General features: G+C 41.2%; 1 protein-coding gene across 1 annotated transcript; it reads right to left on the reverse strand.

Moving 5' to 3' along the window:
* Window positions 1-253: 253 nt before the first annotated feature.
* PGK1 (phosphoglycerate kinase 1) lies at window positions 254-22,486 on the reverse strand. The gene is made up of 11 exons (XM_060692027.2): window positions 21,989-22,486; window positions 18,391-18,441; window positions 16,436-16,591; window positions 16,209-16,353; window positions 12,574-12,677; window positions 11,319-11,438; window positions 8,794-8,908; window positions 4,946-5,125; window positions 4,678-4,855; window positions 4,234-4,332; window positions 254-710 (listed from the first exon to the last, which is right to left on the reverse strand). Exons 1-11 carry the CDS (start codon window positions 22,051-22,053, stop codon window positions 670-672), a joined length of 1,254 nt encoding a protein of 417 aa, XP_060548010.1. The 5' UTR covers window positions 22,054-22,486; the 3' UTR covers window positions 254-669.
* Between the last annotated feature and the right edge of the window lie 292 nt (window positions 22,487-22,778).

Raw genomic sequence — 22,778 nt, forward strand, 5'->3', positions numbered from 1 at the left:
CTCGACATCTTAAACTGTAGTGTCAATACTTAAAACTGCAATCATCAGAGAAAAGCAAAGAGAATAATCTGAATATTGCTACAGTCCCTCAGTAATTGGACATGATTCAAACTCTTTTTAAAAAGTTTTTCCTAGACATGCTAAGGGTAGAGTATCTTGGTCAATCCTTAAAACTATTCCTGGGAGATGTTCTAATTGTATAAACTTTGTACTATGTAACGAAATTTAGAAAAAATACACTCAAAAGGAAATATTTCTACTCACACTTAACATTTATTTGAAAGCTTACATTCATATCCTGAAATGTATGTTCTTCGCTTGCTTGTGGATCGTGTGAAGCAGCTAAAGTACCACGGAAGCAAACTGATGGTTTTGAAAATCTGACATCAGGGAACTCTGCCTATTTTAAAAGGCTAAAATATGAGTATGTACACTGAAAATAACAGAAGCTGTTTTCGCAATACAGTAGTTCAGATGAGATAGCAACAGGCAAATCAGTGTTATGTAAACCGTCGCCTTTGCAGAACAGAGCCTGATTCCGCTTGCTTCCAGTGTACACCCTCTGCTCTGCTGCTTGAACAATTATGAAGGTGGTGCAGTATCTACTTTAAATGCTGGCGCAGAGGAACAGTCAGAGAAGTGGTGTTCATTTATCCCACGTCCTACGCATTACACGCTGCTCAGAGCATCGACACCTGGAAGAACTTTACCTGCACATGGTTGAAAAGACACAAGCATGAATAACTAACTTCAGCACAGCTCATTTCATCGTCTGAGTCAAAGGTCCTCCCTCAAGCCCTCACCTCCCAGAGGTCTTTGCTATCTCCTGCTGGAGTGTTTAGAATGCTGAAGGAATAGGGGCCATTACAGAAAATTTCAGGGATTTCTGCACAACTAAGACAATCGAAAGTAAATTTCAATGATAGGTTTTCATTCGTATGTGTTATATTACCCAGGACACATTAACTCAAGAATTTGAATTAGCCGCTCCAACTGATGATGCCTGCATGGAGAACTACTGGCAAGTATGTTCTCTTCATGATGTGGAGCAGTGCAGAGGCAGCCCACGTATTCATTTCAACGGTCATCTATTTTTGGTTTGACTTGCCCACTGTCTAGTATGTATGGTGTAGCAACGCATAGAGAAGGTGGTTTTCAACAAGGAAAAGACCACCTATCGCTGAAGTACCAGTTCAAGGGCACCAGGTAAGAAATCAGAAATTTTAACCCAAATTGAGCAAATTACATGCTGCACTAAATGTACTTTAAAATAATAGAAATCTATCTTTATCTGTTCTAAAGTCACACCCTAATTCTCATATTCTTTAATAATGTATTTTAAGGAGTTTAGCTACAGCTTTACTAAACATGCATTATATCCTGAGGAAATTTTACCACCACCGTTTAGAACCACTGAGGAAAACCTACATTTTGAATGCTAACAGTCTAAACTAAAGAGGACATTTCACTTTCATGGGCTCTCTCTACAAGTGCACATTCTTTCCCCTTCATTGTTAATTCCTAGGCAACAGAGACAAAGAGCCTGTCCAGCATAGCATTTCTGGTAATAATAGTTGCAGAAGACTTTAGTTTGGCTTATTTTTCAGACAGCAAGTAAAGGCAACAGAAAGACAAAATGTGTATGTATTGGGAAACAGCTTAATTACTAGAGGAAATCAAATCATTCACAGAACAATGCAGCCCACAAAGACACAACTATATTTTTTTCCCCCAAGAGGTGACAGCATTAGTCTTTGCCAACAAACTAGGAATCCTGTAGCACCTTAAAAGTCATATATTTAATTCTGTCATAAATTTTCATGGATACAATTCATCACATGCAATTGCACTACACCAAAGATAGGATGCTAGAAGATGTGTCCCTCAGGTCAGAAGGTGCCCAATATGCTACTGGGGAAGAGTGGGGGGCGATTACAAGTAGATCCAGAAAGAGTGAAGCGGCTGGGCCAAAGCCAAAAGGATGCTCAACTGTTGATGTGTCTGGTGGGGAAAGGAAAGTCTGATGCTGTAAAGAAATATATTGCATAGGAACCTGGAATGTAAGATGTATCAATCAAGGTAAGCAGGATGTGGTCAAACATGGCAAGATTGAACATTGACATGTTGGGAATCAGTGAACTAAAGTGGACGGGAATGGGTGAATTTAACTCAGGTGGCCCTGAGTCTACTAATGTGAGCAAGAACCTTAGAAGAAATGGAACAGTCCTCATTGTCAATAAAAGAGTGGGGACAGTACTGGGGTACAATCACAAAAATGACAGAATGGTCTCAGTTTCAAATCCAAGGCAAACCATTCAACATCGCAGTAATCCAACCACCAATGCTGAAGAGGTTGACATTGACTGATACTATGAAGACCTACAACATCTTGTAGAACTAATACCAAAAAAAGATGTCCTTTTTATCATAGGGGATTGGAATGCTAAAGTAGGAAGTCAAGAGGCAACTGGAATTACAGGCATGTTTGGAGTACAAAATGAAGCAGGGCAAAGGCTAACAGAATTCGGTCAAGAGAATATGCCGACCACAGCAAACATTCTTTTCCAACAACCCAAAAGGCGACTTTACACATGGACATCACCAGATAATCAGTACCAAAATCAGATTATGCACTTTGCAGCCAAAGATGGAGAAGCTCTGTGTGGTCAATAAAAACAAGACCTGGAGATGATTGTGGCTTCTTACTGCAAAATTCACGCTTAAATTGAAGGAAGTTAGGGAACACCACTAGGCTGCTCAAGCCTGACCTAAATCATATCCCTTATGAATATACAAAGGAGGTGATTAATAGATTTAAGAGATTCGATCTGGTAGACAGCGTGCCTGAAGAACTATGGATGGAGGTTTGAAACATTGTATAAGAGGCAGCAACTAAAACCATCCCAAAGAAAAAGAAATGAAAAAGTGAAGTGGCTGATGAGGCCTTACAAATGGCTGAGGAAAGAAGGAAAGCAAAAGACAAGGGAGAAAGGAAAAGATATACCCAATCGAATGTACATTTCCAGAGAAAAGCAAGGAGAGATAAGAAGGCCCTCTTAAATGAACAAGGCAGGGAAATAGAGGAAAACATCTGAATGGGAAAAATTAGAGAAAGACTTTCAAGAAAATTGAAGCTATCAAGGGAATGTTTCATGCAAAGATGGGTGCCCATCTTTAAAAACCTAACAGAAGCGATAAAGAAGAGGTGGCAAGAATCCATAGAACTATACTGTCTCTGATAACCATGATGATGTAATCGCTGACCTTGAGCCAAACATTCTGGAGTGCGAAATCAAATGGGCCTTAGGAAGTATTACCAACAACAAATCTAGCAGAGATGACAGTATTCCAGTTGAGTTATTTAAAATCCTAAAAGATAATGCTGTTAAAGTGCTGGATTCAGCATGCCAGCAAATTTGGAAAACTCTTAAGAATGGCCACAGGATTGGAAAAGGTCAGTTTACATTCCAATCCCAAAGAAGGGCAATGCCAAAGAATGTTCCAACTACCGAACAATTGTTCTCATTTCACACGCTAGCAAGTTCACGCTCAACATCCTACCAGCCAGCCTTTAGCAATGAGATTTTATTTCCTTGCGCTCCAAGATCACTGCAGACGGTGACTGCAGCCATGAAATTAAAAGATGCTTGCTCCTTGTGGGGAAAGCTATGGCAAACCTAAGCCTATTAAAAAGCAGAGGCATCACCTTGGTGACAAAGGTCTGTATAGTCAAAGCTATGGTTTTCCCAGTAGTAATGTATGGCTGTGAGAACTGGACCATAAACTAGGCTGACCACCGAAGAACTGATGCTTCGGAAGCGTGGTAATTGTGGTGGTGGAGAGTCCCTTGGGCTGCAAAGAGGTCAAATCAGTCAATCCTAAAGGAAATCAACCCTTACTGTCCTTTGCAAGGACAGATGCCGAAGCTGAAATACTTTGGCCACCATGAGAAGGGAGGACTCTTTGGAAAAGACCCTGATGTTGGGAAAGACAAAAAGCAAAAGGAGAAGGGGGGCAGCAAAGGCTAAGATGGTTAGATAGTGTTATTGATGCAATGAGCATGAATTTGGGCAAACTCCCAGGATTATTGGAGGACGGGTTGATAGAGTCACGGGAATCAGACACGGCTTAGTGACTGAACAACAAAAAAGTCTGTGGCAGGAGCAGTGCTCAAAGCAAGCTATTAACTCATCAGGTAATTTAAAAAAAAAGAAAGAAAAAGAAACCCATTACCTTCTAAAAGTTCCAGACTGGCTCCACCTCCTGTACTAACGTGGCTAACTTTATCTTCCGTATCCCACTTTGCACAGCAGGTAGCAGTGTCTCCTCCACCTGTAAAATAGTTTGGACTGTGTGAGGACACACAACTGGGCTGATACCAAAATGTGTTGTTTGTTGTTAAAACCGTTTAAAAGAAGGGTCAGAGCAACCCACTTCCAGCCAGAGGTTCTCTCCAGGTACCATTCCAAACATTCTTTGCCAGTTGGATATGCTGGACAATCCAAAGTACAATCCAAATACAAAATAAGGGCAACAGAGATAGGTGGCATCGATATTACTGAATTTGCCAATGTAAGGCAATGCCCTCTGTTCCTTCTGTGAAAGACATTGTTCAAATTGATCAAAAAGGTGCTAATCAAAAAGTGACACCCAGAAGAAGAACAGAAAGATTTGTACCGATAATGGTGATGCAGCCTTTGCTGGTAACTTCCACTACTTTATCCATCACGGCTTTGGTTCCTTTGGCAAACTTCTCCCACTCAAAGACACCGACCGGACCGTTCCACACAATTTGCTTGGCTCTGCCCACAGCTTCCACAAAGAGCTTAGTGCTTTCAGGGCCACAATCCAGTCCCTAAGGCCAAGGGAGCAAATGAGACCATTCAGCCCTTTCTCTGGAAAGTGCAGAGAAGAAAAACGTCTAGCAATGATTTCTTCCACTCACCATCCAGCCTGCAGGAATGCCAGAGGCCAATGTAGCTACCCCAGTGTTAGCGTTCTCATCAAATTTGTCTGCAGTGATAAAGTCGACAGGCAAAGTGATCCGGACACCATTCTTCTCAGCTTTGGCCATCAGATCTTTGACGATTTTTGATCCTTCTTCATCAAACAAAGAGTTGCCAATCTGGAAGAAACAAAGACAGTTCAGTAGCATATAATGGTGGTGCCAGCTGCAATGAAATCAATGAGTGCCACAAAAGACACCTGCAAATATGTATCCTTAAAGAAGAAAGAAAAGGGAAGACTATGATCAAAACCTTTAAATAAATTAAGGTTCTAGAAGGCAGTATTTTCAATAATAAGCAAACATCAAGAACACTGGAGCATAACCTCAAACTGACAGGAGAGAAGTTCAAAAGTAATGCTAGAAAGTATTACATCACAGAAAGAGTAGTGGAAGATTGGAACAAACTTCTAATGGAGCTGATGGGTCAATCATCAGTAACTGAGTTTAAACATGCTTGGGATAAACACATATCCATCGTCCAACAAAAGTTAAAAAAATAAAATTAAACTCAAAAGGCAGATTTGATGGACCACTAGGTCTTTTTCTGACATAGAATGTCTATGAAGATTCTCAGTTATCCTGGTGATCAAAAGTGGTTTTTCTTTTGAAAAGGCAACTGGACTGATTTTTGAGGAAAAACAAGACATTTTGCTTCCTATCCCAGAAGCTTCATCAGTTGTGTTGGATGCTGTGGGAGATGGAAGGACAGTTATTGACAGTTGAGATTAATAGGTTCTGACAGGATTGGGGGATGGGTGGGAGAGAAATGGAAAAGGAAAGTATTCCCTTTTTGTAGATTTTGGGCAGTCCATATATTTTAAAAGAAAACGGGTCATCAACTTCCTGCAAAAGCTACTTAAGGACAATGCAACTGACAAGCCACAATACTCCCGCTTTTACCCTGGGGAAGCCACTCATGCATATATACTCCCCCAAATCCAGAGGGGGAAATCCAGACCAATTGTCAGCAGCATCAACTCTTGTCACCTAGCACTGCAAAACATCTAATCATTTTATTAGCTCCTTTGATTGGCAACACCATTCATCACATCAACAATTCACAGGACTTTGTCAGCTTGGAAACTAAAATTGGATCCAGATGAAACTATGGTTTCTTACGATGTGACCTCACTCTTCACCTGCATTCCAACAACTGAAGCTGTCATGGTAATGAAGAAATGTCTGCTACAAGAGGTAGCAGAACCAACCTCAGCCCAGACCACATATGTGCCACGTTGGGCCTCTGTCTGACCACTACCTATTTTAAATACAATGAGGGTTTCTACAAATGAAAACACGGTTGTGCCATGGCTTCACCTGTGTCCCCCATTGTGGCAAATCTGTACATGGAAGAGGTAGAAACCAAAGCCCTAAACTCATTCCCAGGAATTTCACCAACTGACTGGTAGAGGTCTGTGGATGATACTTGGATCAAGATTAAAACACAGGAAGTGGAATCCTTCATCAAACACATCAACTCTGTGGACGGATACCAACGGGAAGATGTTAAGGAAAACAGTCTGGCTTTCCTGGACTGTGTTGTACACATTACGGAAGATGGAAGCTGTCAGGTATGCTTCCTTCAATATCCAGGAAAGAAAACCCCAAACTCAAGCATTTTGAAGAATTTGGTACTTTTACTGAATATGAAATGATTAACAACCCAGTTAAAGCTGGAAGTGAGCAAAACGCGCGAAATGCATCTACTAAGCTTCTTCCCCCCCTCGTGTTTATAAATCATCAGCCAATCCAAAGGTCTTCCAAAGGTCAGGTGGCAACACGTCTGGCAGCGTCATTCATCAGGAATGTCGGACAGTTGGTCAGCCGTCCCCTTTTGAAAATACAGTTTCGTTTCTCACGAAGTCCCCTCCTAGAAAGACAAAACCACCTCCTGCTCCCTTCCCCCCTTTGCTCCATAACTAATCCCTCCCCGTTTCTTATGGCAGCTGAAGCAGGCAAGCTGAGGCTGACAGAAGCCTTAATATTGAATCTTACAAAAAAACCAATGCACACTGATCAGTATTTGCATTTTAATTCTTACTACCCACTAGAACACAAATTGGGAGTGATCAGAACCCTACGCCATCGGGCTAAAAGTTTGACTACCAGTAAAGAGGGAAAAGAAAAAGAATTAGAACACAACAAGGAATCCCTCAGAGTTGCTATCCTAACTGGGCCTTCATCAAATTGTGTAGAGGAGCATGACCTCCTCTACACAAGGAAGAGAGTAACAAACGAAGCAACATTGTCATTCCACATATTGCTGGAATATCTGAAAAACTCAGGAGGATTTTCAACCAACGTCACAAACTTGTACATTTTAAGCCCAAGAGTGCAATAAGGCAGAAACTTGTCCACCTGAAGGATAAAACGTTTATGATGCGTGTACAATGCAGTGAGACGTGTGCAGATGTGTACATTGGTGAAACAAAACAACCACTTCAGAAGCACATGGCACATGAGAAATTTAATCCACCAGGACACGATTCAGTGGTCCATCTGCATTTGAAAGATAAGAGTCACCCTTTTGAAGATAGCAAAGTCCACATTGTGGATAGAGAGGACCACTGATTTGAAAGAGGGGTAAGAGAGGCCATTTAAATTAACACTGAGCAGCCCTCTCTCAACAGAGGGGGAGGGATAAGACACCACCTACCCCAATTTACAATGCAGTCCTTTTGGCTCTTCCAAGCAGATTCCACACCTCTGATTTAGGTGACCCTGAATCACAGATAAAACCCCAAGTAACCACAATGGCTTTCAGAGAATGTTAAGACCAGTTCACTGCAAAAAAAAAAAAAAAAACACCTTTCCCCTATTTCTCCCCCCTCCCCATTCTGTCCCACCAACTAATCTCAACTGTCAGTCACTGCCCTTCCATCTCCCCCAACATCCAATACAACTGATGAAGCTTCCAGGATAGGAAGCGAAACATTTAGTTTTTCCTCAAAAATAAGTCAAGTTGCCTTTTCAAAATAAAACCATTTTAATACATTTTCTGCCATCAATTTTCTATGTTCCTATGAAGTGACTGGTGGCAGATGGGAAGCAAGAGGCTGAAGAAAATTATTTGCAGTGCGACTTCTGAAAGTTCAGGTCTAAATTAGAAGTGTTACAGTAGCTTAGTCAAAGGAGCAATATTAATGAAATATGAACTTATATGAAAAAGTAGATCAGGGAAAATTGTCTTGTATATGACCAACAACTTACTAAACATTTAACACTGATTAATACAAAGAATTGTTCCTATATATCATATTTTTCGGAGTATAAGATGCACTCCCCCACCCCAAAAAGAGGGTGAAAATCTGGGTGCGTCTTATACACCGAATGTAGCCCCGCCCAGCTTCTCAAATGGAGGTTTCAGAGGCTGAAAAAAGCATCAGAAATGAAGCTTCAGAAAAGAAGCCCCCAAAGAAGAGCTTCAGAGGCTTTTTTTCCTGAAGCTCTGTTTCGGAGGCTTTCAGAGGCAGGAAAAGAAGTTTTTTCTGAAGCGGAGTTTCAGAAGTTTCAGAGGCAGGGGGAAAAAAAAAAGCAAGGCACAGAGCTCACAACCAAGGAACCTGTTGCTAAAATTCACCTCTGGGAACAGCTGATTGAGGGTATTCCGGGAGGCTGATCCACCTGCCAATCAGCTTTTTTCTTATTTTCCTCCCCAAAAACTAAGGTGCGTCTTATACTCCGAAAAATACGGTATTTACTTTTTCTCAACTAAATACAACATTGTAGCACACAGACCCACTTGTCTGAGATGGGACACCTGTAGAAATTAAATAAATAAATACCTCCATATTGTTGAGTACTTTGAGGAAGGTGAAGGCCATTCCACCACCAATAATCATCTCATTGACCTTATCCAACATGTTATTGATTAGCTGAATCTTATCCTGAACCTTAGCTCTAACGAGCAGGGAGAAAAAGAGATCCAAGTTGTTAAATATTTCTGTGGAATATTTGAAATAAAAATGCTTGACAAAGAAAACAGCTAATTAGACTGTAGAAACAAGTATGAAAATAAAGATTTCGTGTTTTATTGTTAAATGGGAGAAACACATAAACTCATTTACTTTTTTGACTTATATAAGCAAAGCTTAAAATAGAGAGAAAGGCATTACAGAGGGACACATCCATAGACCTGGCTCTCTTTCAAGTCAAAAGGATTGAAGCTCTAAATTGATTGGACGCATCTGTTCTCCACTCTGGTTTGAAAAATCAAAACATTATGAATTATCAATACAAATAATTTATAATTATCCAAAATGTATTGAGACAGGTAGACCCTAACCCCGTTGTTCCAATCCCTTTTACAGAATGGGTTATTACTGTGGTTCTTTGGATAAAGAAATGCATTAACGGTTGGACTTTTAAAAAAGAAAACAAAATAAAAAGGAAGACTCCGACATCTCCTCTCCGAAAGCTGTTAGCTGTGCTAGGCTGCCCTCTCCTGCCCGAATGTCTCACTCTGGTAACCAGCAGCTGAAGCTGCACACGATTCTTCAGCTACAAGGGTCAAATCTGGACCGAGCAGATCTCCAACCCCTGTTATTCACAAGTAAGCTGCATGTAATAAAGCATTTCTGGAAATCTACTCCAGATAGCCAGAATTATGGATTTGTGTTTCTCCAAAATAAAATATAACCAGGAAAGCCACATTGTTTCCTAACAGCAATTCTTAGTACCTCTGTGGGCAAATGGTTTAAGCACAACCCCAGGACTCTATACTATCGTTCCATTGATTTCTAACTACTGTGAGTTCTTTTATTTCCTCTTATTTGCAAAACGGTGGCTTGCTCAGAAACCGACACTGATTGTTCAAGATGCCCTTTATCTAGAAAATGCCAGCACAAGATCTTTCCAGGGGGAATGGGAAAACTTGCCATAGATAACTCGCTGCAGCCAACTCACCACGGGCAACTTGGTGCAGGAGAACTCGCCATGGCCAACTCACCGCGAGACAATTAGTTGTGGGACAATGTAACAATTCTATTTAATCATTTAAAATAAATAAAAATTATTTTAATTTTTGCCATTCACATTTCATTCTGTCCCTCCTTTGCATCCTTTCTTTAATGATTCTATTCCACCATTTCTTTGATATTAATGTAACTCTCATCCCGCAGTGAGTTGCCCTGTGGTGAGATGGCCATGGTGAGTTGTCACAGACCTTTCCGGACGGTACTAAGATTGCCACCAGTGCTGTTAGACCAAGACAGTAAGAGCACGGGTGATTTCTGCTAGAGAAGCCTGGGGCATGTTGACCTCCATCCCCATGTGCCCATCCAGTGGAGTCCCTTGCTCAACTGATGCCTGAGACAGAAAAGACACTTGGCCATGGATCTTCTCAGCCTTGGGAAGAGAGACCCAAATGGTTCCTGCACTTCAGGTGTTCCTGGAGCCAAACCCTTAAGTGAAGTGAGAACCAAGCTGAGCCAGATTCTGCTCTTGGTTGTTGTTTTTTTTAAAAAAACTTCTAGACTGAACTGCAGGAGAAGCTGGGCTCTGAGGATAGCAGGGCTTTATAGCTCAACTTCATGCTGAAGTTATACATCAGAAACCCTTTGATTCCAAGCGAGCATTTTTGAAGTAGAAAACTGTATTGGAGACATCCCCTAGGAGAGCTCCTTGCTGTGGAAGTCAGCTGGGGAAAGCAAAACACTGGGCCAGGTGCAGGAGGGGGGACTGGACCGAACCGTCCAGCGTACACTCCCCCTTTGTAGCTGTAGTGCAGGTTGTTCTGGCACTGAATTCCCTCCCCGTCAGTTTTGTGCAACTAATCTCAAAATCTGGCCCTGCTTAGCAACATTGGTTTGATATTCTCCCGTCCACTGAAACATCAAATAAAACTAAATTTATACTGCAATTCAGCATATTTCCACTAAATACATGTCTTTGAGTTAAAAATATTAATCTGCTATTTGATTCGTTCCCTTGTAAAAAAAATCCCAACATGTCTCTCTTGAACGCTGTAGGAGTTGTGTGTCCAGTTATAGTACCATCCTGGCATAATGGCAAAAGTTTCAATTTACACAGAGAACTGCTGATCAGGCAGGATATGCGCTAACTCTGCTTGAAAGGCCAAACACATACAGAACTATTTTAATTGATCCAACCCATAATAGCATATACTAAGCCTGGGGCAGTTTTTCTTTTTTGAAAAGTCACCAAAAGACAACATGGCCATAAATATTAATTAAAATTTTTTGCCCACATCATAAACCTCAACAAACTAATAATTAGAGGGGTTCCCCCCCCCACAAGTTTAAGGGAAGAAAAACAAGCGGTTAAAAAACCCAAACAATTTCGTTCTTACCCTCCAAGGATTGCCAAAAAGGGATGTTCTGGGTTCTCTAGAGCTTTAGCAAAATAATCCAGCTCTTTCTTCATTAGAAAGCCAGCAGCTTTGTGAGACAGATTGACCCCAACCATGGAGCTGTTGCAAAAGGGGGAAAAATTCAGTAATTTGCAATACAGATAAGCACCTGTGTCCGTTGGTTTGATTCTACAAAGGTAATTCAATTAAATCAAATCTATTCAAGTCAACAAGTGGGAAAGTATTCAGTTAAAATATCAGCCGAACCACCCAAAGCCTTACTGATATTTTTGATTTGGAGATTTTGCATGGATTAAAATATAAGAAAATAGATTTTCAAGAACCTTTTTTGTGAAATAATTTTTTAAAAATATTGCTTACCATTTCCTCCACAAATCTAAAATTCATACTAAAAATATCGTTTGACAAAGAGAACATTTACAATATGTATGGTAGACAGTTAGGCACTTGCTTACTATGGTTCTTCCAGTAGCTTTTTTAATATAAAGAGCAACGTACCCAACACTTACAGCAGTCAACATTTTTTATTGAGTTGAACTTCATCGCTAATACAAATGATAGGTTAAGGAAAACTCAACCTAATACATACTCTTGTGGGAATCAAAGTTTTGAAAAGATTAAATTATATTGTCATGGCTGCAATTCAGCTGGCTTCGCAATCCCCATTCACAGCCTGACAACAGCAATGGTGAGAGGCAATGGGTTAGAAGGCAGGGAGGTCATGATGGGCAAACGAAGGCAAAGAACACCAGCTCGGAGCCTGAGACAATGGCAGCCTCCAGAGATCACTTGCTGGGAATGTCTGCGAAACAAAGAGTCCGTTTTCCAAACAAAATAAATGCAGCTCATTGGAGAATAATTAATAATGGTGGGAAGGCCAAGGGAAAAGGGAAAGTCAACCATGCTATTTGTGTGAGAAAATATCAGAATTGGCTTCGCTATTTTTGTAACCATGTTGGTCTAGTAAATTATACTCGTTGAGAAAAGTAATGTCCTTACTTTATTTACTATATGAATCAAGTGGGACAGTTGACATATATTTTCTCAAATGTAAAGCATTCAAAATAAAAACAGTTTATTATAGTGAGCTATAATATAATATATGCGGAGCTGGGGTGGGCGTGGCCTGTGCGTGACGCATCCGGTCTGCCAATTTGATACCCCTGTCCTAGAAGAACGGTTAATACCACAAGGGGACTTTAATTCAGGAACCAGCGTGACAACAAAGACTCACCTGTGAGCTCTATGTGCAGTTCCAAAGGCATCATTAATGTAAACATCTCCTAATTTAGAAAGTGATGCTCTGAAAGCATCCACTTTTGCAGAATCAGCCTTGATCTGGAAGAAAATAAAAAAGTGCAAGTCAATTGACATTCATTCCTCAAGCCCCCCCCCTCCACATCAAGATTTACAAAAAAGCTCCCTAAATAAAACACTACTATGCAAACAGTGGCAAAAGGGAAACTTTCACCAGGAAGAGGATGATGAAGTAAAAAGTTCATAGCAGGTATGTTACCTGTTCACTTTGGGCTTTTTGACCTAGCCACCCATCATGCCCTTTGCTTTCGTGGTGTGCAGACAATAACCTGATCCTTAACACCAGTAAGACCAAGGAGCTTATAGTGGACTGTAGAAGGAATAGATCAGATATCCAGCCCTTGCTGAGTGGAGCAACTGGCCAGTTTTAAGTTTCTGGGTGTTATCGTAAAAGAGGATCTGACCTGGGGGGCACACATTGTAGCCCTGGTCAAAAGGGCCCAGCAGAGATTATACTACGTGAGACTTCTCAGGAAACAACAACTGAATGGAAAACTGCTGGTGACCTTCTACCGCTGCACCATAGAGGGTATTTTAACTTACTGCACCTGTGTATAGTTTGCCAGTTGCACAGGGGCAGATAGGACAGCGCTCCAGAGGGTCAACGTCATTGCCCAGAGGATCATGGGTTGCCCCTCCCCTCTTTGGAAGAGCTTGATAGCTCCCGCTGCCTTAAGAAAGTTCAAAACATTCTTAAAGATCCATCTCATCCTGGATCGCACCCTTTTTTTGAACTATTACCATCTGGCAGATGGTAATAAAAAGAAAGACAAATAGGCTGTAAAACAGCTTCTATCCCAGACAGTGACTATATTGAATTCTACTGTATAGTGCAATATTAACGCAATATCGGTTTTCAATTCTATTGTATAGAATGTGAAGGATGTGTGTTTGTGTTTTATTTTTAGAATTATAATATACACTGAAGATGGCATTTAATTTCGTTGTACGAGTTGCAATGACTATAAAGTGAAGTAAGTAAGTAAAAAAAACAACAACACAGATTAAAGAAACTTTTAAGGTGCTCCCTCTCCTAAATCCTTGGCTGTATAAACAGAGGTATAGAATCAAGATCACATGAAGTATTAGTGCTGCTTTATAAAACCCTAGTAAGACTACACCTGCAATACTGCAACCAATTTTGGTCACCGCATTACAAAAAAGTTGTTGAGACTTTAGAAAAAATTCAGAGAAGAGCAACTAAGATGATCAAAGGCCTGGAGACAAAGACATATGAAAAACAGCTGCAGGATTTAGGTTTGGCTAGTCTAAAGAATAGAAGAATTAGGGGTTACATGATAGCAGTCTTCCAGTATTTGAGGGGCTGCACAAAGAAGAGGGGGTCAAATTATTCTCCAAAGCACCAGAAGGCAAGACAAGAAACGATGGATGGAAACTTATCAAGGAGAGAAGCAACCTGGAATGAAGGAGAAACTTCCTAACATTGAGGACAATTAACCAGTGCAACTTGCCTTCAGAAGTCATGGGCTGGAGGTTTTTAAGAAGAGTCTAGAATGATAGTCTCTTATATAGTTTCTCCTGCTTGAGCAGGGGTTGGATTAGAAGATCTCCAAGGTCCCTTCCAGCTCTATTCCGTTCTACTTACTAAGGACAAAGAATTTTGAGATAAACTGCAGCCTCTACTGAGAATTGCACTGAAACCAATGTGGGCTCTTCCCACCTTTGTAATAAGCAGCAGAAGATAGGATAGGATCTGCTCTCAAATCATTAGAGGGTCTTGAAGAGGAATGGTGAGGGGGAAAAATCCTTTAAAGGTTACTCCAGTCTTCCATACTTCATTTATTTATATTGGGATAGATTTACATTTTACATGGCAGGAGGTTTCAACATTCCAATGGGATCAACCTAGATGTTGCTAAGGATCAACTAATTAAAATATGTTTTAAGGTTATTACTTGGGCTCCTCGATGTGCATAGTGCATTAGACAGCATCACCTCTGAAGCTGATGCCTAACAGAGCTTTCAAACCAAAACTGAAGGAGAAAGGACAGGCAGCAAAGGATCAAATGTCAGGTGAAAGAACCACTTCCTATGAAACGACAAGCAACAGGATATAGGAAGAGGTTCAAGTGGGAATTATAAGGTGGCCTTCAGAAGTTCATTTGCACATGTTTTTACAGCACTATATGGGTAGTCTCCACCAACCTGCAAAAGGGCATCATACTGTATAACAGTATTCTAAACTCAAAATAGTACAAGACGGAGGCGAACTTGAGGCTTAATGGGGTCAGAGATGCTAAGAAAAGAAACTGACTGGGACCAAGTTCTCTCAATGACCTTCAAGAAAATGTCAGAGGTGCAAGATAGCAGGGACACCAGATGGCTGTCTGAAAAATATGTGGATCCCAGTCAAAGATTTCTCTTCGCACAGTATATAAGAAAACTTCATCAGATAATAGAGCATTTTGTCAAACTTTTCTTGCAGTTACTTTGAATTTAGACTCCTCCTCCTCTCTTTGCTTTAATGCAAATTCCATCTCTTTTAAAGGCCCAAAAATATATTTTCATCCAAATAAATTTATTTAATTTGTAAAATTTATTTGCCACCCATAGGGTAACTCTGGCCGGCTTAGTTACATATACAGTTAAAACATAAAATGTTAAAATCAAACCTTAAAACCAAGGACACATGGGGAGGGCAGGGGCGGAGTGGGGGGATAGGTGGGATCTATTATTACTCAACCAACACCTCCACTGCGCCCACTGGGGCTCCAAGCCAACTGGCAGAGCCAGGTCTTTAGACCCTTACTAAAAGATAGGAAGAAGGTTGTCGTCAACCTCATGTGTGTGTGGGGGGGGGGGGGGGGAGGAGATGTTCCAGAGGGCAGGAGGAACAGCAGAGAAGGCCCTCCTCCTGGACCCCCGAGCCAGATAATATTAACTCTATGCAATGCAATCTTAACATTAATTTTTTCCCAGCATATCAGGCTTCAAGTGGGATAGAAGATGGGGGATTGCTTGGTTTTTTCCCATGGTAAAGGAACAAGGAAATGAATGAACCAACACCCTTTATACTGGCCCTGATGTTTCCAACTTAAAAACTCTGGTGGATGTGCGGACACATTGCTTGGAGAGCCCTATGTCCCCTTAAGTTATAATGCCAAACAGCAGCCATGGATGGCTTCCTTTCTGGAAAAGATAAACAGTGATAGGACCCTCTCCTGAAAGTGTATTGATGCTTTCAAATTGGGTTGTCCCACAGTGCATGCCCACCCCATGGTCCTTACCCAGGAATGTGAGTATTTTACGTCACTGCCATGTGGAAACAGGGCCCTACAATTCTGCACAAAACAAGTCTATAAGGGGAAATCTAACAGTGCAACGACCCTCTCCTCATTCTTCTCAAAGTCCTAAGGACACAACTGAACGAGAAAGCTATCTTAGAACTATGCTGCAGAGAAATTAGTTATTCTTCCTGTTACATTAACATCAGAAAGCATGAAGCATCATTAACAGATCAAACATGGCTTAATTACCTGTCTAATTTCTTTGAGAGGCACACAATATGACACTTGTGTCTGTCAATCTCACCTTATTGCCTGAAGCATCCTTCCCTTTTCCTTCTTCTTCTACATGGAATCGGAGGTTTTCCAAGAGAATAACGGAGCCATCTGCAGGATTGGCACAAGTTGACTCTACCTCTGAACCCACACAGTCTTTCAGGAATTTGACGTCTCTAGAGGTGAGCCAAGATTTAGACTCAGTTTTTGAAGCTGAAAATATTTTATAGCATTTCTATTACAGCCTTGATATCTTACCTGCCAAGCAGTGATTTGAGTTCAGCTGCTACCGGCTCCAAAGAGAATTTATCAGGCATTGCAACTCCGTCAGGCCGGCCCAGATGACTCATCAATACTACAGATTTGGCGCCATTGTCCAGACAATGCTTGATGCTCGGGATTGCTGCCTTGATTCTATGAAATCAGAAGAAAAACTGGAAAGTTTAATTTACGATCTTCAGTAGAAGCACCTAGGAAGGAAAACTCTCATGCTGTGTAGGTAAATATTTAATACAGAATGATCTATGGGCTCTGCCTGCAATAAGAGTCTGTGGCCGTGAGCCGTGGTGGCGCAGTGGTTAGAGTGCAGTACTGCAGGCTACTTCTGCTGACTGCCGGCTGACTGGAATTTAGCAGTTCAAATCTCACCAGGCTCAAGGTTGACTCAGCCTTCCATCCTTCTGAGGTGGGTAAAATGAGGACTCAAATTGTTGGGGGCAATATGCTGACTATGTAAACCGCTTAAAGAGGGCCGTAAAGCCCTGTGAAGCAATATATAAGTTAAGTGCTATTGCTGTGGGTCATGAATGGACAATGAAGCTTACAATCACTTAGGACTGTAGTTCCAGAGGTAACAGCCAGCATACCTACCTGTTAGTAACCAAATTAGAGGCAACCCTCAATTTACAACCACAATTGAGCCCAAAATTTCCACTGCTAAGCAAGATAGTTGTAAAGTGAATTTTACAACTTTCTTTCCACTGTTATTGTGAATCACTGCAGTTGCTAAGTTAGTAACAGGGTTGTTAAGTGAATCCGGCTTTCGTACTGACTTTGCTCATCAGGTCAGAAAAGGTGATCATGTGACCCCAGGACACAGCAAGCGTCACCAATACGAGCCAGCTGCCAAGCATCAGATTTTTGATCACGTGACCATAGGAATAATGCAATGGTCGCTAAGTGTGAAAAATGGTCATGTCACTTTTTTGTAGTGCCGTTGTAATTTTGAATGGTCACTAAATGAATGGTTGTAAGTCGAGGACTACCTGTATAAATCAAAACATCTAAGGTCACCAATTTATGCTATACATTATACCATCACATGGTCCCTTGCCATCAAAATCCTACCTACGGAATCTTCTTCTGCACACTAATTTGTACATCTTGAACTGCTGGAAGGAGTTTGATGACTACTATCTAATTCAGAAGTTTCAGTAATCCTGCCACACGTAAACCATTTTGATCCTATAAACATTATCATAACTATTTGGTGCACAAAAGAGGAGCTCTTGGGCAAGTTGACTATATATTAATTCTTATGACTGTTAACTCTACAAAAAGACATTTTCAAACAATTGCTTAAAAAGATAACTCTCAATAAATAAAATATTTCATATCACTTAAAAGCAAAACTTTATTTTGCATCCAACCACTCTAAATTTTGGTCCTGCAGCACAAGCAGGATTCAGCTCATTAAGCCAAGAGAAAGATGGTCTCTCGGGAGAAATTCTGTGCACATATTTGGAGCCACTTTGCCTCGTCTTCTTTTGTCAGCCTAACAGAAAAATGCACAAGGAAAGGAAAGTGACTTCTTCTGGAAGAAGAGTTTAACAATCGGTGGATCAGAATGCATCTTTATGCTTAAAGGTTAGCCAGAAACAAGGAGAAGTCTCATATGAAGCCAGATCAATTGTTGTCAAGTCTGACAAACCTTGACAGAACAAATGAACCAGCAAAATATTTAAAAGCCTGATTTGGAGATAATACTGATTGATGTTTTTAACAGATTAACAGAGATGGAAAGGACCTTGTAGGTCATCTAGTCCAACCCCCCACTGAAGCAGAAGAGTCTAAATCATTGTTGACAGATGGCAGTCCCATCTCTTCTTGAAACTAAAATAAAAAAAATGCTATGGTCTCATATTGACTTGCAATCCACTGGAATAAACAGAACTACCCAGAACTCTTAGGAGTTAAAAAAAATAACCACTTACCTTTGATTGTTGGTTATTTTGTTATCCTTCATTGGTACATTGAAATCAACCCTTAAAAAGAATAAGATAAAATGTTACTGTTATAAGCAGATTAAAGCATTGCATTGACAATAATAAAATCTTACAAGACTTTTTAAAAGGGCCTACATCAGATTATATTTGGGTACAAAATGACCAGATATTGCATCATGCTAACAGTGCCATTCCTAGATACCTAATAAACTAATTAAGAAAACTATCAGTAAATGTCTATGGAGATTCTCAGTCCTCCAGGTCATGGTTGTCCCAAAAGTGCTTTTTCTGGGTTTTCTTTGAAGATGTTTCTCTTGTCATCCAAGAAGCTTCTTCAGCTCTTCAGAGAAGAGAAACCAGAAAGTCCAGTTGCCTCTTGAAAAAGCACCTTTGGGACTATCAGTAGAGTAAAAACGTTTTAAAATAAAAGACAGGTTTTGGACTTCAGGTAAATTGTTATGGTCAAAGTTTAATGTACCATTATATCTGCATTTCTGTTGCAAACTCTAGTTTTCGTGGCTAAGTGCTTAAACTTCTATTTGCTGTGCCTTCCCCCAAACGTCCACACCACCAGTCTTTTGATACATAGAGCAGCGGGTAGATATGTGGATCAGATCTACTGGCCAGCTTTTAAAGGCCATTAATTACGCCAGTCTCAGCTAGAACTGAGGATCGTCCCTGCTCTACACAGCTTGAAGGTGCTTCACAGTCCATTTTTACAAAGCCATGTTTTCTGCCTCAAAGGGGAAGCAGCAGGAAATTATGTTAAACAGTATAAGCACGAAGACACAGGTTGTAAAGTTGAATTTTGTCATGAGCAATTGAAAAAAGCAATTTCAGGAGATGTCTTGGCTCTGAATGTATGATCTCAAAATAACAATCCCCATATTTTCAAAGAGACAAGCGAAGCAACAGATCACACCTTTTTTCACTTAATTAACTCTAGCATGTAAACACTATTTAATATAGTAGTTAAATAAAAATTGGAAACCATAACTGAAACAAAAATAATTATTTGATGGGGACAACTTAAATATGTAGAAGAAGCCAATAATTCAAATAAACTTAAATATTAATTGGATAGCAATTTAGGCTATAAATATAGGTGTGAGATGGAGAAGATGCTAAACAAAGAGAAGAGGTTGATCTCTGCCATCTGAATCAAGACTCCATTACTCCATAGGATCAGAAATGGGAAATGGGAAACCCAGAGCTTTGTGAATCAGATTCTCAGACTCTGTCAGAACAGAAAGGGAAGTACACCCCCCCCCTTTTTTTTTAAGTGGAAGGACTTTGATACAGATTGCAAGTCGCCAAACACTGGGTATTAGCACAAATCATTTTGAGAAAGAAAAAAATGAATTAATGAATTACGCCAATGCACATTGTCCCTGGGACAAAATGTTTTTGAAAGACAAGAAATGAATCATAGGAGGTTAATTTATGATCTGTACTGAGGGTTCCAGAATCAAGCTTGCATATTTTATGACAAAACTCCCGCCATCCAACCCACTTTCAGCAATGCATTAGAAGGGGTTGTCACTCGGATGTGGTTAAACTGCAGCTCCTAGCAGGCAGCACTTGCATGTTCAATACTGAGGGATGTTGGCAGTGATACTGCAAAATCTGGCAGCATATCCATTTTATATGTAGCAAGCAACAGGAAAAACAGCCAGCCCTCAAGGCAAGGAAAAATACTGATGTGGATGTAAATTCAGAGAGCCTTTCTCTCTTTACCTAAAAGAAAAAACATCTTGAATAGGGAAATGGCTTCAAGAGAAAAATGGTAGAATGCAAAATCCGAGCTAGTCCTCGATGACCTTGAGCAAATGTTTCATTTATTTTAAGGTCTTAGTCTCCATTCCACACAAAACTGCAGAGTTGTCATAGTAGTTGTTGGTTTCCTTTTCAGGCACAGATTTAAGCAGTTAGTTCTTTGTCTCAGTACTATTTTGCTAACGACTCTCTCAATTTTCAATGGCAGATGGACCATTATCTATCTATCTATCTTCTTCTTGTGCCATATCTGTCATCGGACATTGGCGGTCCTATTTTTAGCAACAGCTGCACAAAAAAGTGCTGCTGAGTTTTGTCCAAACCAAGCTCTTAGATTATCTATATACCATTATCTATATATCGATTAAATCAAGTCTAGGGCAAGAGAGGATGACCCTTTCCCATTTGCACAGACCCTCCCTCCCCAGTTCTGGCACTGAGACGCTTGCAGGTCAATCAAGCCCTGAAGGAAGGAAGGGCGCCTCCCTCGCCAGCCAAGCCCCCCCCCCCGCATGGAAAGCCTGGTTCCTTCTTTGACCGCCCTTATGCGGGCTTACTTATGAGGGAAGGTACCTACACCCTGGCTACACTATATACCAGCCTCTTTTATTCCGGAGGCGCCGATTGCAAAACTCTTGCCGTTAATCCGCTGTATTGTAGGAAGCGGGTTTATGGTTTTATTTTATTCCTTAGCGCAGGGGTCTCCAACCTTGGCCACGTTAAGCCTTGTGGACTTCAACTCCCAGAATTCCCCAACCAGCTTTGCTCCCAGAGGAATTCTGGGAGTTGGAGTCCAAGGTGGAGACCCCGCCTTAAGAGTTCTTTCCACGAAAATATAAAATTGAAAATGAATTACAGCAACAAAAAAGGGATGAAGGAAGGAGAAGAGAGAAAGAAGAGAGAAGGAAGGAGAGAGGGAAGGGAAATTAGAGTAGGAGTGAGGGTAAGAGGGAGGAAGAGAGGAGAAGGAGAAAGGAAGAGGAAGTAGGGAGGAGAAGAAGAGAGGGGAAGAGAAAGTAAGAAGGAAAGAAAAGAGAGAGGTGGTAGGTTTGAGGAGAAAGATTGCTGTACAATAAAAAAGATTTAATTTAATTTAATTTATCATATTTCTATGCCGCCCAACTCCCAAAGGACTCCCAAGATGAAATGGAAGAAAGGCAACCCCAAACAAATATAAAGATATGAAGATAAAGAATGAATTGTTTAAAGAATGAAAGAGAAAAAATATGAATAAATAGCAATAATTAGAATTTAAGGGCAAATGAAGATGCTGTTTATGTAAGCAAGCCTAGAAATACTGAGACATGATTTTAAAAAAAGGGGAAGAAAGATTTTGGCAAAAACTGTAATTGAGTAAAATGTATTTGAATATAATAATAATAACAACAACAACAACAACAACAACAACAACAACAACAACAACAACAATTTTATTTCTATACCGCCCTTCTCCCGAAGGACTCACATACAGCCTAATTAAAAGCACAAAGACAAACAAAATTTAAAAATAATTAAAATAATTAAATAATTGGCTCAATTATAAAAACCCCAAATTAATGTGATTAATTGTATAAGATAAAATAGGGCCAATGCTCTGTTCAAAAAAGATAGATGGGTGAATGTGGGGGGGGGGAACCAATAAAACTTTTTTTTTTTTTAAAAAGAGTTCTTTCCACGCGTGGATTGGCGAAGGGCCCCTTTCTCCCCCTCCCCCCCTTTCCTCGCGGGGGGGGGTCTCTTGAGGTTCGGCGCCCCCCCTCCCCGGAGCCCCCCCTCCCCTTCGGCAGGGCAGCCCCCGCTCGAGCCTCACCTCATGACGACGCGCTTGCCCTTCACGTCGACTTTATCGAGGGTGAGCTTGTGGGAGAGCGACATCTCGGCGGCTCCGGCGAAGCAAGCGACCTGCGGCTGATCGGCGAGCGAGCGAGGCAGGGAAAGAGCGCGGGAGGCCGCGGGGCTCTTCGGCAAGGTCGGGGGAGGCCACGCCTCCGCCTCCTCTGGATAGGCTGACCCGCCTCCCGGGTTTCGCGCGATTAGCCGAGCCTGGCCGTCAATCTCGGGCAGGTGGTGGGGGCTGCTTTGGCCGATTCGGAAAGTCGCGTTTGGCCTGGTCGGAAAGCTCCGTTACCTCCACGCCCCCAGCGCCTTCCTTTTTGCCGAGTCCGGATTGGTCGCCGTCGGCGTCGCTCACGGCGCTGTGTGTTCAGGTTGGACGGTTTTCTCGTCCAATGGGGTTGCTTTCGGAAGTCAGCGATGGGAAAGTTCTGCGTCTGTTGTGGAGGGGAGGGGGGGGGTCCCTTTGAAGAGCATGCGCAGTTTTGCCTTATAAAGCAACCAAAGGCTTCATCCATCTATGGAGGTTTCCCCCCTTTTCCCTTGTAAAGCTCCCCCCCCCGTCTCTCTCCTATCCTTAACTCTCGCTGACCCCAAAACTCAACTTGAGTAGAGAAAAAGACCAAAAAGTAAAACCTGGGTCCCTTCCTCCTGGCACCTACACAAATTGCCTTTTCTTTCTTTCTTTCTTTCTTTCTTTCTTTCTTTCTTTCTTTCTTTCTTTCTTTCTTTCTTTCTTTCTTTTCTTTCTTCCCTCTTTCCTTCCT

Source organism: Pantherophis guttatus, chromosome 12 (assembly GCF_059756535.1).
Source record: "Pantherophis guttatus breed Tessera chromosome 12, ASM5975653v1, whole genome shotgun sequence".
NCBI lineage: Eukaryota > Metazoa > Chordata > Lepidosauria > Squamata > Colubridae > Pantherophis > Pantherophis guttatus.

What these genes read in the sequence shown, in the direction of transcription:
- PGK1 (XM_060692027.2), bottom strand. Translation starts at nt 22,053, where the DNA reads ATGTCGCTCTCCCACAAGCTCACCCTCGATAAAGTCGACGTGAAGGGC. An exon ending in AGGCTGCATCACCATTATCG is followed by an intron (nt 4,333 to 4,677) that starts GTACAAATCTTT and finishes ACTATTTTACAG; the next exon opens with GTGGAGGAGACACTGCTACC. An exon ending in CAGTCTGGAACTTTTAGAAG is followed by an intron (nt 711 to 4,233) that starts GTAATGGGTTTC and finishes AACCATGTGCAG; the next exon opens with GTAAAGTTCTTCCAGGTGTC.